Source organism: Gymnogyps californianus, chromosome 15 (assembly GCF_018139145.2).
Source record: "Gymnogyps californianus isolate 813 chromosome 15, ASM1813914v2, whole genome shotgun sequence".
Taxonomy (NCBI): Eukaryota; Metazoa; Chordata; class Aves; order Accipitriformes; family Cathartidae; genus Gymnogyps; species Gymnogyps californianus.
Window position 1 is genome coordinate 8,709,955 of NC_059485.1, and position 16,536 is coordinate 8,726,490.

The following is a 16,536-nucleotide window of genomic DNA, read 5'->3' on the forward strand; positions in this document are numbered from 1 at the left end:
TGAGAGGGACTGTCCCATGGCGGGTGGCTGTCTGGAAAAAACAGGCATCTACCCGCAGCAGCGCATCAGGAACATTGGGGGTTGTCTCTGGTCACTTGAGTTACATCCGGTCAGTCAATCTGTAAGGCAAACATAATTTCACATTAACATGCTTCACGAGACGCGAAGAATTAGATTGGTGCGTAATGTCCTGATAGTGGATGGGTGCTGGGAGTGTGTTAGACTGTGTCAGCAGTGCAAGACAGGATCCAAAGTGGTGTCAGAAGACAGCTTTTTGTTTGAGAGGGGTTTGTCATGACGTGACAGCGTGGCTGCCAGGTCAATACGTCACCAGTGAGGTGGTGGACAGGGCTGGTGTGGGATGATGCCCTGACTCGCGTCCACGACCACACGCTGGTGGGAGACGGCAGCGTGGCCTCCCCACTGGACGAGCTGCTCTCCTGCGGCCTGCATACCGCTGCCAGGCCCGCTCGCAGCACGAGGCTGCTTGCTTGTCTCAGCAGTGCCAGCGCATGACATCACATTTCAGTAAGGCTCTGACTGATTAAAGAAAAAAAAAAAGGGATCACCCTGGGGGCCTCCCTGGTCCTGCGGCGGAGAGAGCGGGTGGGGGGCCTCCCCGCCCCCTGACCGGGTTAGTAGCACAAGCATGGCGGCCGCCCCTGCTCGGCGGTAAGCGGTGCCGAGCGCTGCCGATCGCGCCCGAAGCCCTCCCGGCGCGACGGAGAAACCCGAGCGTTGCCGAAGCGGCCCGAAGCCCGCTCGGCGACGCGCGCCGTCTGGCCGAAGGGGCCCGAAGCGGCGGCGCCGAAGCGGCTCCCCGTGAGGGCGGGGTGTCGCCGAGCGGGCCCGAAGGCGGGGCCGCGGGGGCCGAGCGCAGCCCGGCCGGATGTGAGTGGAGCGGCCGCTTCCTGTTTCCCCGCAGTCCTCCCTCTCCCCGCCTTGGGTGGTGGCCGCTGCCTCGTCCCTGCTCCCAGGCACAGGGCGGAGGCGGCCGCGACCTGGTGCGGAGACCGCCGCCGGCTCCCTTCTTGCGCGGCCCCCCCCGCCCCGCTCAGCAGCAGGACCCGCCGCCGCGGCGCAGCCCCGATGCAGGCCATCAAGTGTGTGGTGGTGGGCGACGGGTAAGTCTGAGGGGACCCCTCGGTCGGGCCCTCGCCGTGAGGAGCGCCGCCGGCCCGTGGCGGGGGAAGGGTGTCCGCCCGTGGGGCGGGGAGCGGCGCGGGCCGCCCAGGCCCCGCCGCAAGTTGTGGGCGCCCCCGCCGCGGGGCCCGAGCGCGGCCCTGCCGCCCTGAGGGGTGCGGGGGTTCGCCGGGGCCGGGGGTGTCCGCGCCGAGACGGCGGGGTGGGTGGGGGTGTGGGTGGGGGGGGTGGCGGCCGCGGCTTCCTGCTGGTGGCGGGGGAGGGGAGGGGAGCGTGGGGCAAGGCGATGACTGCTGTGAGCAAATGGTGGCTGCCTCGGGAGCGGGAGAGCGAGGTTTCTGCAGGGGTGTTAGTAAGCGGTGGGTGTCTCCGGTGCTGGTTTCCTCCCTGAGCCCTGGATTGCTGTTGGGGAAGGTGCTCCGGAGGTAGGTGCCGTAGTGGTGGCTGAATAATTCATATTCGTGCTGACAGAAGTGGCTTTCGCCTGCTTGGTACAGGAGGGTGTGCACTTCGGGTTCGTTCTGGCAGGAGTGGGCCGCTTCTCCCGGCTCACCCTGAAGCTGTCTCTTGTTTCTGGTGTTTCATGTCTCTCTAGACACACCGAAGTAATCAAAGTGTAGTAAAAAAAAAAAATTACTATGCTTTTAATGATACGAGAAATTTAATATTGATTTGAACTGTCTTTTGTGAAAGTAACAAACTTATTTCTTATTACTGCTTATAGCTTGATTTTTGACATCTGATTCTTGCAGTAAAACTAAGTGGAATGTGCTAAACTCTAAGCAGGTTATAAATGCTTGTGAGCAGAGACTTTTTCTGCATGCATAGATCTAGTCTTGTAAGGTTCCTGTCTAAAGGAGACTGGTAAAGCACTTGAAATACAAATAATTAACGATATACTTGTCTGTAAAGAACTGTTACACCTACAGCATTCTAATATGGTATTACTTCTAAGTGAAGCAACTTGAGGATGGTTTTTAGAATTGAGTTAACTCTTAAGTTTAGCTGTTGGATTTCAATGTGAGGAATGCTGGCATTGTGGTGGGGAAAGAGTTTGTGTGTTTGCTACTTTTGTATATTCTCCATGTTGCTATTCCCATCAACTTGGAGGCATTCTTTCTCTCACTGGATGTTAGAGCTCAGGGGAACATCACAGGCCAGCTGGAAAACAAGACTTGTCTTATGCAGTTTGAGAGGTTTTTTTTCCCTTAGGAGAAACAAAAATCCCAGTGTAGGCTGAGCATAATTGGTATCACAGCAAACTTCTGTAGATGACAGAGGAGTGAAGTGTAGCTAAATGGTCTTGCCACTGTCTGTAATTTCACGTGGTGGCTTTATCGTCAAGTTATTTGTGTGGGGGGTTGTTATTTTGTTTTTTAAGATGTAGAATCCCTAAAAAGGCAGCTAACTATGGTTGATAGAGAAATTTACTCTGTGTGACAAACTTGTTTTGACTTGCTGTGTAAGATTTGAGCAATATGAACATGGAAGTGGTATCTTGACAAATGAAGACTTTTCATGGTAATGTAATTCTTTGATGCTAGATAGGATAGCTATGGGCTGTTCTTTTGGTTGTATTGATTTTAAAACCAACAAATTTGCTTTTCTGTTACTTTTTTTAATTCAACTGAACTGTGTTGTCTGTGACAATGCTGTAAATAAATGCAATGCATCATGTTTGGGTGGGAGAAAAAAGTCTACTTCCTCCACTGGATTTGAGAACTCATCGCAGACAAACTGTATAATGTTCAGTAATTCATTCAACAAAACAGTTCTTTTCATCATTTGCTTTGTAAACCATCCCACTTCCTAACATGTTTTTTGCTCTTTGTCTTGGAAATGGAAGTGGTGTAATTCTACCTGAGTTTTGTACATATGTGTGAACAAAATACAGTAGTTTAATTGTTTTCCTTCCTCCTTAGTTAGAAACAAATCTCTCTTAAGATTCCATTCATGTACTATTGCTCATTTTTGGTAGCTTTGTATCATTCTCCATTCAGTGTTTTTAAAAAATATTTAACTATTTGTGTTTCTCTGTGCTGCTGCTGCTTCAAAAGTTCAAGCATTACAAGTATTCTAGGAAATGTGTAATGTTTGGCTTAGATAAGGCTAAAGCTTTAGTGTTTCTGTAAAACAATGCAAGTTAAAGATTTGCTTATGTAATGTAAAACTTAGGTACTGTTTTCTATACCCTCCACAAAGATCTGCTAGGAACAAAATAAACACAGCTGTAGAAGTACCTGTGTGATTATTTTTTAATTTGTAAATGAGTGGGCTGTTTCTCATATGTAACTCATGTTTGTTCTTAGAGCTTTGATTAGTATCTGTTTAGACAACTAATTTGACTAGAAAAACATGGCATGTATGCTAGTTGTGCTATCGTATTTTGCTCTTGTTTTTTTTCTTCACTGTGAGGATTGTTTGGGGAAAAATAAATGGCAACTGTTGCTTTGACTTCTTGATGATATAGAGCAGTAGGAATGTGCAGGACAGATGAAGAGCACTCCACTTGAGTAACTGCAGGAGTTGCTGTTGATTGACACTTGAGAAAAAGCATTGGTGTAAGTTATTTTTAGCAGCTTTTGTTTTCACTCTAAAAAGGCAGCTGTTAAGTGGTATGAAATCTCCAGTGATGTCGTGTAGCGTTAGGGGAAGTTCTGCATTTTGGAGAAATTATTACTAGATGCCACAGAAATGGTCACACTTCATGCTCTTTTGTAGGCATTTTTTAATTGTAGAAATACTGTAAGAAGAAGAGCAGTGAATTAAGAGTCCCTGTTTGGAATTCTGCTTAATTTGAGGCCTTATCTGCTAAAGCCATGCTGTATTTGATTTGGTAGCTTGTCGAGAATGGGGAGGTAGGGTAATTGGCTTCTTGTTGAGTGTAGTGCAGTGTTTGTGTAAGATGCTGAACACCTCAGGCCCCTCCAATGCAATCTGTAGAGAGTGCAATGACTTGAAATGTAGTAACTTGTGTTACTGAACTTTTAAAGTTTAAAAAATGTAGTAGTATTGTAGGTACTGAACAGCATATTTGGGAGAGGGTGTGTCATAGTGGATAAAACAGCTTATCCGGCAGAGCCGTATGTAACTAAACCTACTATAGCAAAAATACTGAACTTTTGATCTGAGGATGGTACTAGAGAAATCTCACCTAGTGTTTAACATTTGAGTGAAGACCTGGGCTGTTGTGCATCGTGTCTGCTAGGGAGGTAGTTTGTGTGGATCAGAGAAAGAAAGAAATGACATAATCGAAGCTTTTTATGAAGGCTGCCACCTGTTTGCAGATATCAGTGTTTCTGCAATTAAACCAGCAAGTACTTCAGCTGGCCTCCATTACCATGGCTGCAAATGGGAGCTAAATTTTCACAATTGGTTTTTAGTTGCAGGAAAGCAGGAGAGACTCAACCATCTGTGCAGCTCCGGTGCCTTTAGAGTGGAAGAAATGCTGGTGCAGGTCCTCTGATGGCATTTTCAGTGCATGTCATGTAACATGGCTCCAAGCAGCTCTAACACAGTGGGGAAACTTCATAAAACTTGTTAGTGTAAATAAGGCCAGGAAAGAGATGACATGTTTTGTTTTCAGGAATTAATACATATGTGGTTATATAAATACATTGATTCCTGGATGGTACCTGGAAGCAAAAAGGGACTCAGTGCTGTCTTTTGTAAGTCTTTCACTTATTGTTAAGTGGTTAAAATGCCAGATTTCTGTAGGCCATGTTTTTAATTACAGTCAAATGTTACTAGTTTCATTTATGTAATATTGGGTGGACAGAGCTATGATTAAGTAGTTGCTAGAAATCTAGTTGTGACTAATCTTGGTTTGGTGTTATTTTAGTTTCTTAGTCTCAGCCTTTACGTACAAGGATTTGTATTTTGCCAAACAGTTAGAATTCTCTTTAGGGGAGTTGCTTTACTACAGAAGTTAGAAGTCTAAAAAAGTTGATAAAGTACTTAGAGGATGTACTTTATTTATAAAGGTAGGCATTAGTGTTTATTTTTAAGACTGGTGACTGTAATGATGTGATTTGCAGGGCAGTGAGCCAAAAGGCAAGGAAAGCAGGAAACCTAGATGGAGCAAGTCTGAAACAGGGTTGTTGAACATGTTTTTTCTTGTTTAAATGACTCTGGCTGATTGGTGCTGCAGAAACACACTACAGGCACTTCTAAGCTTGGAATGAAATCTCTCACCACCTCCTTCCTGCGCTGTTTTGATTAGCCAGAGCAGACTCACCAGTTTCAGTGCAAGGTAGGCAAAGGAGCCTGGGTGCACAGAAAAGTTCTTGATCCACTGCTGAAAATGTTGAGTTCAACATTAATTTGTTGGAAGCTTAAATTACCTGTAATGAACTTACTGGAAAATGAAGCGTCAGACCAAACAGGTTCTAGAAGCGTGAGAACATGTAGCCTCTGCGCCTCAAGAAATTTCCCAAAGAAGGTGGCTTTTGCTCCTATCGGTATTTTGAAGGTTTTCACATTTGTCGTTTTATAAGCTGGACCAGCGTAGCCTGCTTTATAGTGTTGTGAGTGCAATTCAGCAATATATTCAAACTGATCTAACTGATAGCTCAGGGAGCTAAAATAGCAAGTTGTCCTAATGGGGAGGGCGGAGGGAATAGCTTTCCTTAACTCCTTGTTCTGGCTTGTTACAGAGTCACTGAGTGCTAGTGCAAGAGATAAGATGGGATCTCCTCTCTTGACAGCGGTTAAATTAGCTAGCTGTGTTGTCATACTGCTCCCTGATTCTTTCCCACAGAAATTTTTGAAGGGTAAATCCCTCTCCTACTTTTGAGCACAAGTATATCTCAAGCCTGTCACTACAGGAAAATGTTCAGAGGTTGTACTTATCAAGAACAGAATTAAATGCCCCCTTTTTTGTTGTTGTTATTGTAGCTTGGTAAAAGAGAGTGCATGCTGAAAGGAAAAGAAAAAAAAATCTCAGACTGTGTGAGGAGCTGGTGTCCTGTTTCCTTAGAAGCAGGTGTGAAAAGTAGTGTGGAAAACTGTGTGGTATGATCAGAGAGAGTTGCAGCAGATGGAATGTTGTGCTAGGTGTCAGCTCAGAAACGTAAAATTACAATTAAAAAATGGGCATGTAGGATAAAATCCCAGATAATTTTGCACACTGAAGCAACTCTTTCATAGCTCAGGCATTTAAGGTAATGTTGTGAGATGCTGCTATCAAATAAGTTCTTGGGCTAATGCAGTATGGAACTGCTTAAAGTTTAATGGAGAGAGTTGTTACAGATTGAGCTACAACATACACGGTAACTTCTGGTTGTGACAAAGCTCACATTTACTTAACTTGCCTTAAATTCTGAGTCACTAGGTAAGGCTGGTTGGTTAATGTTGAGTGTTAAATCATTTTAAATAATGTTTTGAAGACGGTCTTTGGTAAGCGAAGGGGCAGTTCACACACTTCCAAACCAAGAGAAGAAATGCCATGATTTAAGTGAAAGATACATAGTAAAATTCAGATATGAATGCCTCAAAATGTTTGCAGCTGGAGAGCTAGTAAGCCCTTGATGAAAGCTTGTTTCTGTGAGTTTTTTTTTTTTCCTTCTGCAGAAGCTAAAGGATAATAGGATATTTTTAGCAATAGCATTTGGTTCTTGGGTTGGGTTTGGTTTTGGTTTTTTTTTTTAATATTAACTGTAGTTCTAGACTAAAACTTCAGTGAGTTCCTTCAGCTTGTGTAAGATTTAGTTCAGGAGGCTCGTGAGTCAAACCTAATACTAATGGCAGGATTATACGTGTAAGTACAGTAAGGTTTCAAAGTTACTGCTGACTTTGAGCAAATTGTTGTGGTGATAAAACATCTGCAAGACAATGCAGTTTTCCTTGCATGGAAGTTTGTCTCTTTGAGAAGAGTGATCGGGAAGACTATAAGGCTGTCTGGGCATTATCGCTTTTGAGGAACTAGTTGCACACTCATCTCCTGGAATCTCTCACACTGTTAAAGGATTATGCACCTTGAGTGAGAAGCCAGCATGGGAACCAGTCTGCAGCGTCAGAAGCACTCTTTGCAGAGTCTATTTTAAAAAAGAAATATGGTCCAATTTCAAGTTTTCCAATCCTTTAATTGAAACTGTAACGAAAATTCAATGGTGTCATTAATCTAATGTTTGACTCTAGATAAGATGTGGAGAGGGAAGGAGCTGGCTGCCAGTTTTGAAAGAAACGTGGAACAGAACCTTGTCCTGCCCCCATTTGAGGCTGTTCAGAATTAGATCGGTGGGGAAAGGTTTGGTGTTCCAAGTTCTCCAATATTGGAATGTAATTTATCTATAAATCAGTTTATGAAATGTTTGAATAGTTGACGAATGCATGCAAGAAGTCATGTTGCAATAGCAATAAATATTGTGAGGATTATTGTTTGTATTTGTTCCTCGAATACTCAAAAGTAACAATGTGTTGAGAAATTATACTTTTCAAGCTTTTTCAACCTTTACTTATGTGAAAGTATACTATTTTCTGGAAAATATAACAGTTTTGGAATTGTGTGAAGGGTATCTAGAAATACTTTCCAGTTTTGTTTTGTTTGTTTGGTTTTTTTTAATTTCAGGGAGTTGGAGTAAGGTGGTCTTGATGAATATTCAGTCAGGTGACTAGCAGTTGTTAATAGTCTCATTAATACTTGTGGGTTTTTTTTGTCTAAAGATTAACAAAATTTGGTAATTTACCACTTCACAGAATGGATGTTTATATTAGGTGTGTTTTCATTGCCAGTAATCTTAAGGCTACAGTCTATTAGCTCTTTTCCTGCACAGTAGTGACTACTGACACTCAGTTGTTCCTTAGATGACTGGATGTAATCAGTCTTCTTCCCTAAAAGGTATATTACTTCTCATTATTCAAGATGAATGTTTTTTACATGTGAACTTTCTCTTTTTACAGTGCTGTAGGTAAAACATGCCTACTCATCAGTTACACGACCAATGCATTTCCTGGAGAATATATACCCACTGTGTAAGTACTTATAAAATCCTAAAAACTCATTTATGTCAACTTCTCTGTGCTTACTGCCATTCCAGATTCCTTATTTGAATTGTTTGAATTGGCTGCAAGCACCCCTCAGTTTCATCTGAAATGTTTAACTATCTAGGTGTGTGTAAGGAGAAGCACTTTGGGCTTTTACTGCTTAGTACAGCCATACCTGTGCTTGTTCATGCTCCATCAGTTTAGCCTCTCCCTGCTCACTAGGCCTAGCTTATTAGGGACTGACATTTACTACCAATTTATCAGATGCTGTTCTGTTTTAAAATAATGTGTTATTTCTATCTTTAATGTCATTCATAATAAGCAGTCCCAAGGCTGAACAGTTTATAAAACATCATATCGTAGTCAGAAATAGTTGGCTTTCATGACTAGAGAGGTTTTTTTCTTGTTGTTCCTTCCACTTTTTGTGCTACTGCCAGTCCTGTGCTAAGCCAGCCACAGCTCTGTAGCTCCTCAGGCGTGATTGTGGGGATTCGTTTATTTTGGTGCTTCCCATTTTCTTGCATGTAAGGATTTGTCAGTATCAGTATTAGTGTAGTTCTCTTTTTGAGGGCCTGTTGGGGGGAGGTGTTTTATACACGAGCAGCTTCCTTGCCCTTTTCGGATGTCTCTATATTTGGCTGTCTTGCTCACTGTAAGTATTGATGAGTTTTTCAGATGACAAAATACATTCTAATGTGATTTACAGATGACTTTAGTTACCCTTCCAAGGCCTTGTTGTCTTAATTACTCCTGTTTCCTTTTTTTGGTCTTAAATTCACATTTTTGCATTACGGTATGCTTATGTTCCCAGTGAACTCAGTTTAGCCTTAACAAGCCATTAAAACCTTTGTGGCTATAGTAGTGATGAGGTAAAAATCATGCCTCTACTGGCCCCTGGTTATTAACTTTGATATTTCATTGGAGGGGTTTTTGATTAGCAGGAGTAATAAGGTTTTTTTTCTTACCTACTGTTGTCATTAAGGATTCCTTGATGGTTGCTTATGTATCTGCTGTTCTAGATCTTACAAAATGAAACAGATTAACTTGCTGAATGTCCCACCAAGACTGGAAAGTGCTTGCTAAGTGCATCACCTGCTTTCCTGTACTTACTGAGATTAACACTTGCTTTGGAAGAGCAATGAAAAAGGTGACTTCTGTTCAGACTGGACCAAGTCTGGTGTGCATATTTTTTCATTCCCTTACCCCATACCAGGCTCAGTATTTAAAGAACAACTTTACTGTTTCTGGGGAGCAGAAGGATGCAATAAAAATGTTCCCTTTGGTAGTGTTCCCAATTAGGACTCTGTGGGAAAAAGTCCTTGGGTGCCCTATTTTACTGCAAGCTAATGCAGCTAACTCTTTCTTTATTTTTTAGTTTTGACAACTACTCTGCTAATGTAATGGTTGATGGAAAACCGGTCAATCTGGGTTTGTGGGATACAGCTGGTCAAGAGGACTATGACAGATTACGTCCACTCTCCTATCCGCAAACAGTAAGAACTACAGTGTGAAACTAGAAAGAATCTGTACAGCTTTGTCTAACATAAAGTTTTTTTCTTTTTGAACATAAAGCCAATGTTGTCACATCTGGAGCTGCATTTATTAGGAACAGTGACTTGTTGCAAGCTACCTTCCTTCATCCTCTGTGCTGTAGCTGTAATATTATAATCTTTGATGTGTGTACAATTGTACAAATGTTAAACTTTGCATGCTTGTGTATTTGCATGCACTGATACATGTTGGCTTTTGTGTAGTTACAGCCTCAGAATCAACTAGAATGCTTGATTTAAAACAAGAAAAAACCAACCAAACAAAAAAACCCCCAAAACAAAACCAAAAAAACCCCTTGGTGAATAGTCCCCTCAGCTAGTCCATTGATTTTAAGGTTAGCATGCCTGCCAAAAGCAGGGTTTGTTTTTGGTTTTAGGCATGCTGTTTGGCTGTAACCTGACACTGTCACTGCTAAGCACTTGATATTGTTTAATCTCTGTGAAGATGTTCTAAATGTGAAAGAGGCAGTACTGAATGAAGATATTATTGGTAATGACAGAGGCTGCATCGGAGCTTTCGAATGTACTTAAGCCTGTGGCTATTTTATTACTTATTGTAGTTTGTGCTATAACGTCAATACAAATGTGCTTCTGTCTTCCATGCTTGCAACTGGTTAAGTCCTGTCTGCATGCTGTGTCTTTCCTTGTATAAGGAAAATGCTGAAGTAATCTGCTCTGCTCTTTCCAGTGCGACTTCAGCTACAGTTAATCTTGGTAGAGGCTGGTTTTCTAGTCTCTTTAGAGCAGTTACTTTTTTCTGGTGGAGCTGTGCTGTAAGTAAAGAAAGGTGGTAATTTGCAGGGGTTTTTTGGCATTGATTACTGTTGTTGTTAACTGTCAAATATATATTCAATGCTGATAATGTAAAATACAAAATTGTTCCAGTTATTCTACAGCATAACTGCTCTCTTGAATAATGTGAATCTTATTTAATGAACTCTGGTGCTTTTTTTAGTAAACTGTCTTAATTCACAATTTTCCTTAATTCACTGCTCACTAACTCTTACAGTTAGGCTTTCCCATCAGTTACAATACCCCAGATGGATATAAACTTGCCAGTTGTAGGCAACTCTAGTAGAAATGCCAGAAATACCTGCCTTTTCTAGGAAGAGAGACAATGGAAAGCTGTTTTTCTCTAATACTTAGATATTTATAGGATACTTAGAACTTAAGCTTTGCTTAACATCATAAAAATATTTTCAGAAGAGTATCTCAGGGTAGAAAAAGTATGTTGAAAGATGACTCAATAGTGTGAGAAAGCAGAGTTGTAAAGGAGAATATTGTTCCTCCTCTATGACAAAGGGACAGAATGCACGTGCATGTCTTCAGCCTGCTAAAATAACTGTGGCTTTCTGATAGACTGCAAAAGAACTCCATGTCAATCTAAGCATACTTTTGGGAAAAAAATCTCTTCTGTATAAGCATGTATAACTGTTAAGTAAAGGTTTGAAGCACTTTCAGTTATTTGGATTGTTTTTTACAGCAGAAAATGAAACAGGGTGGTAAGTCTTGGAACTTCTTATGAAGCAGTCATCAGATTTTAGACTTGTGCAGTATGTAAGGTTCATCATCACTTAAGAGACAAAAGCCCCACGAAATGAAAAAAAAGCACAGAGGAAGAGAACAGTGGTGCTGATGAAGCTTGACTTTTTGGGCTCTGCATTCAGCCTCCCCCTTCCTTCACCGTGCTATTTAAAGCTCACCCCTCGCATGTTCTTGTGGCCCTCTGTTTCCCTGTACGTGCACCTGAACTATGTTCTGGGCAAAGGGAAAGCAGGTATTGCTGATTACTTGGCCAATATGTGTATCCTGATTAGCCACCCAGCAGCTCAACAGCTATTAACTTCACAGTAAGGACTTTGCCATAGTGGAGGCAATAATTTGTATCTTTTTCCCTTACTCATCTTTTTTTTTCCTTAAAATATACGGAAGTTTAGTACCTTCTCCTGAATGTATATGAAATCTACCCGTATTTCAAAATATTTGGGGGAAGGAAGAAGCTGGGACAGAAAAGGTGGTTAACTTTGTTTCTTCAGGAGACCAAGCCAAAAAGAAAATTAAGTTAGGAGGATGCTTTTCATGAGAGGTTTGCTCCTGCAAGTCTCCTCTGACAATGCAGACAGACATTTACAGGTTCACGGGGAAGGCTGGTGGTCTGTTCTGGATGCAGGAAGTTGGTTGTGCTGAATTACAGGGCAGAGTCTCTCTTAAGAAGAAAAGCCATGTTGTGAATATTTGTGAGCACAAATCGCTGACTGAGAACATTTTCCCTTAAATCCATTTTAGGAGTAACTTTATCTCCTACTGTTATTAGGTTGGAGGAACCAATGGTAAGAATATATCTTCCAGTCTGACAGATCAACCTATTGCCGTATGTAAAACTTTAAATAAACTTCAGTTCCAAGTTCTGTCATCTTGTCTTGCTTACGATAGTGATAAATTGGCCCCTATTTTTTAAACAACTACTTTCTTGGAACTATCAAATTGCTAGATCTGAGAACTCTGTTACCAAATCTCTTCATATGAGTTGCTAAGACTAAACCTTTTCTTGCAAATAAATAGCTTTTCCTCCTACCTATTAAGATTGGTAGTGTGCAAGACACCTGAAATCTTCAAATAATTCCTCACGGTTACACTGAATTTTTTGATCTCTGGAGCTAGTAAAGGAGACAGTCTGCGTAATGTGCAGAACTTCAGTCACCACAAACCTGCAGAATTGGAAAACAGAAGTAGTGGCCATAGTATCACATTATTTGATGTTGTTTCTTTCTTCTTCTGGGACGCTGCTACGGAAACTTGTTGGGGTGATGCATGAACAACTGGGTTGCAAGTGCTTAGCAGTGCAGATGTCAGATGCTGACCTAACAAAATGCCTTGAAATGCAGCACAATCAACTAACATTCTGAAATGCCTGATTCTTTAACACATTTGATACCGGAGTAAGTACAGATGCAGAGGTAGGTTGGGGAAAGTTGGGCTTGTTTGAGAGACAGTTATTGAGTTTTGGGTCATACAGCAAGATTACAGTCTTTATCTGGTTAGAGAAAATTGTTTTGTGGTTATTCTGAATGCTTGTAGACTACTGTGTGTCATGTATGAAGCTCACTGGTTTTTGACGTGTATACTGCACAGCAGTTAGTGTAAATGTGCGCTCTAAAATGTTTTTACCTGCTCTTACTTACAACCTTTCTTTTGCTTTCAACTGAAAAGTGAGATGTGTAGGATCCCTAAAAACACCCGCTTTTCTCTCTGCTTTCTCATTATTTAGAAAGGAAAGGAGGGAGCTTTGAGGTTTTTAGAACCCTTCTCAATCCTATTTTAGTTATAGAGAAATTCTGAAATTTTTTATATTGACATTCAGTAGAAGTAACAGTTCTACAAGATTCTTCTGATTTGGGCATGCAAGTAATAATTGTAGAAATTATCGGGGTTTTTTTATTGCATACTGTATACTTTGCCTTTGCAATTTGAGACTACTTTAGAGTAGTATATTAGTAGTATGTTCATATTTAAAAAATCGGTGCCAACAGTTAACACCTATGCTGATGAGTTACATGTCTTTCAAGGCTTCAATCACTTTGAGGTCTGCAAAGAGCATCCAACCCCAGTTTAGAAGCCAGTCTGACTCTTCATTGCTTCCTGTGTTTGTCAAGGATCTGAAGTGGTTTTGTTTTTTTTCTGAATGTCAGTGAGGGAGAAGAAATGACATTTAGGGAAAAAAGCTTGCAGTGCAATGGTATTAGCGTTTTAGTTGCTGGCTACTGCAATAGCTGATTGTAAACTTGATTACAGTCTATTTGTTGTTGGTTCCCCTCGCCCTTTGTGTCTGCTTGTAGCTGCCTGGGAATGGATTTCCCTCTGGAAAAGCTACCTCTAATTGTCATGTGTGACTGTATCGTCAGCCTTGCCTTTTGCAAGTGTGATATAGGTGACAGTAGGATACAGGTGGTGGCGATATTAGCCTTTTCAAGGTGAGGAGATTTTGTAATGGTTGCTCTGCTGGGCTAACTTCTATCAACTTGTTTTGTAGGATGTCTTCTTAATCTGCTTTTCCCTTGTGAGTCCCGCTTCCTTTGAAAATGTCCGTGCTAAGGTAAATACAAGCTGGTATCACTTTATTTCAAAGGGCTCAACACAGAGTTCATTGTACAGCAGTGTTTGGAAAATATTAGGTGATGTTTTTAGTGGGGTGGGGGTTTTTTGGGTTTTTTTTTTTTTTTTTTTTTGCAGGCAATGTGAAATGTAGTTTGAAAAGGCAGAAATCCATTTGCCTAACTTATAAGTCATGGAAGTTCAGGGCATGTGAAACACTCTAAGTATGAATCGTTCCTTGATGCATTGATAGGATAACAGTAGTTGAAGAGTTTTCAGCCAACAAGGTGCTAAGATCACAAACAGGAAATTTCCTTTTAATGCAATTTAAAGAAAAATATTAAAAAACAAATGCATGTAAAAATTAGGTTGATACTTGTTTCTTGCATCAGCCAGCATTCTAGCACATGCTCTGCTGCTGTGGCAGTTCTTCATGGCCCTGGACAACTCAGCTGTATGGTATTGTGGAGACCTCACAAATGAGAGGTGGTCTCCATGGGTGGGGGAAGTGCAGATCAGGGGTTTTGTGGTGCGTGGAAAAAATACAGCCCTTAATAGGGTCGATTTTTAAATTATATGGAAATACCTGTTGGCTTCATGAAAAATGTTTTGCAATGGTATGCTCTTTTCTAATACCGCCTTAATATGGGCTCTTACGTTCTTCCCTTTACTGACTCTGTTCAAAGTGTCGTGAAGGGCTGTGAGCCTTGCAGCGGTGATGTTCGAGAGCCTTCGTGGAAATCTGCCCACACACACAACCTGTGCTGTTTTTTTGCAGTGGTATCCCGAGGTGCGGCACCATTGCCCCAACACCCCCATCATTTTAGTGGGTACCAAACTCGACCTCCGGGATGATAAGGACACTATTGAAAAACTGAAGGAGAAGAAGCTGACTCCTATCACCTACCCACAGGGCCTTGCCATGGCAAAAGAGATTGGTATGATGGCAACGGGGTTATTGTTGACTTGATCTAAATTTTCGTTGTGGAAGATGTTGTCCCTGAATTAAAATAAATGCCTGGCTTTTGTTGTGGAGTTAGCTAGAAGCAGTGCCGCTGTAATTGTGGAAAACTGCTTTGTAATTGCCTCTCTGCTTTCCACAGGTGCAGTGAAATACCTAGAATGCTCAGCACTTACACAGCGAGGCCTCAAGACAGTGTTTGATGAAGCTATCCGAGCAGTTCTGTGCCCCCCTCCTGTAAAGAAGAGGAAGAGAAAATGTCTGCTGCTGTAAACGTTACCCTCCCCCACCCCACTCCAAACCCTGTGCTTTGCTCAGAACAATGGAGCATTCACACTCAATGCCAAGTTTTTCTGTTATAAATTAGTTCTCTTCCATAAATTCTTGAACCAATCAACGATTTCACGGTTTCATTTGTTTAAAGTATGAAAGTTACCTTGCATTCTTCTAAAAGCAAACTCCTGAAAAGACAAACCTATGTAAAGCCTTATTTTTAAAATCCTATTCTTGCTCAATTAAGTGTTGCCAAACTATCTGCTGAACTAAGTTGCATTGTTGTGCTACGAACACTAAGCACTAAACTGTTTTTTAAAGATTCTTCTTGAAGATGACTCTAATTTCTGGTAGGAAATGCAAAAACACTTTCTAGTTTTTCACAGTAAGTAACAGTACCGTATAATTAGCAAAACACTGCACTCTAATGCGTTTTATTATTAAATGTTTTCTCAACCCACAGTCATTGCATAGCGTTGTATATCGAACCTGAATCTCTGACAATGACTGACACCCTTGAGTCACAGTGTAAAATGCTTTATCATTGGTAAGGGCTTGGTTGCAATCTAGTTCTTGCTGCTGTGATTTAAAAAAAAAATAAATAACTATTCTTACTGAAGTGTATCTAGTCCTTTAGACAGCATTGTATTGTGGTGGATAAATGAAACATGGGGTTGGATCAAATGATAGTGCCAGGCAGTATTTTGACACTGTACAGATGACTGACTGACTGACACTACACTGCCAGGGTAGTTGAAACTGAATTGACTTTTAAAATCAGGGACAATTTTCCCAGAGGTGCAGTAGTGGAAGAGAGGTTGGTGTTCATAGGTAAATTCCTTTGAATTTCAAGTAGGGCATTCATTTAGGTACAGTTCTGAACCAGTCATTCCCACAACTGTTGTGTAGTAAATGCTTTTCTTGTAGAATCTCTTCTTACTGAGCAATATAACTTGTATTTTAAAACCTTTCTGATGATAGAAATTTTTTTTTTTGTAGAGTAGAATGTTCAAGCATATCCTCCTTATTTTCCTGTTATTTCTGACCCAGTAAGTTATATATGCTTTCTGAGGAGCTTTTAGTCTGTTAACTAGGTGTAAAAATCATGTGAAGCAGCTTTACACATTTTAGTAATTTTTGTATTTTAAACCTCTATAAACTATGAGCCTTCTCAAGTGTCACTATTGGCCGGATATCCCTACCACTGTAACATTACTAATGCAGACAAGTGTTCTTTATGTCACTACATGTGCAGCATAGGTTGAGTAATGGTAACTTGGGTCTGTGAGGTTCTGTAAATTAGTGCTAATGTTCCGTACATTCTAAACTGGCAGGAATACAATGTTGAACTACACCCTTTCAACCACTAAAGCAAAATTTAAAAATAAAAGTTGCAAAATTGTGAAGTTTTTACATTGATCTTTTGCTAATGCAATTAGCAGTATGTTTTGCATGTATGACTTAATAAATCCTTGAATCACATGTGTGGTAATGTTTGCGTTTCTGAGCAAGTGTTCTCATTCTTGTGCCACT

At 41.1% G+C, this 16,536-nt stretch overlaps 1 protein-coding gene across 2 annotated transcripts; it reads left to right on the plus strand.

Moving 5' to 3' along the window:
• Positions 1-984: 984 nt before the first annotated feature.
• Positions 985-16,485, plus strand: RAC1 (Rac family small GTPase 1). 2 transcript variants are annotated; one of them, XM_050905659.1, is made up of 7 exons: positions 985-1,124; positions 8,044-8,115; positions 9,503-9,620; positions 11,992-12,048; positions 13,708-13,770; positions 14,548-14,707; positions 14,873-16,485. In XM_050905659.1, the coding sequence occupies exons 1-7, from the start codon at positions 1,090-1,092 to the stop codon at positions 15,001-15,003; spliced, it is 636 nt and encodes a 211-aa protein (XP_050761616.1). In that variant the 5' UTR covers positions 985-1,089; the 3' UTR covers positions 15,004-16,485. The 2 variants fall into 2 exon arrangements, with proteins under 2 accessions (XP_050761616.1, XP_050761617.1); XM_050905660.1 differs by lacking the exon at positions 11,992-12,048.
• The last annotated feature ends 51 nt before the right edge of the window (positions 16,486-16,536 follow it).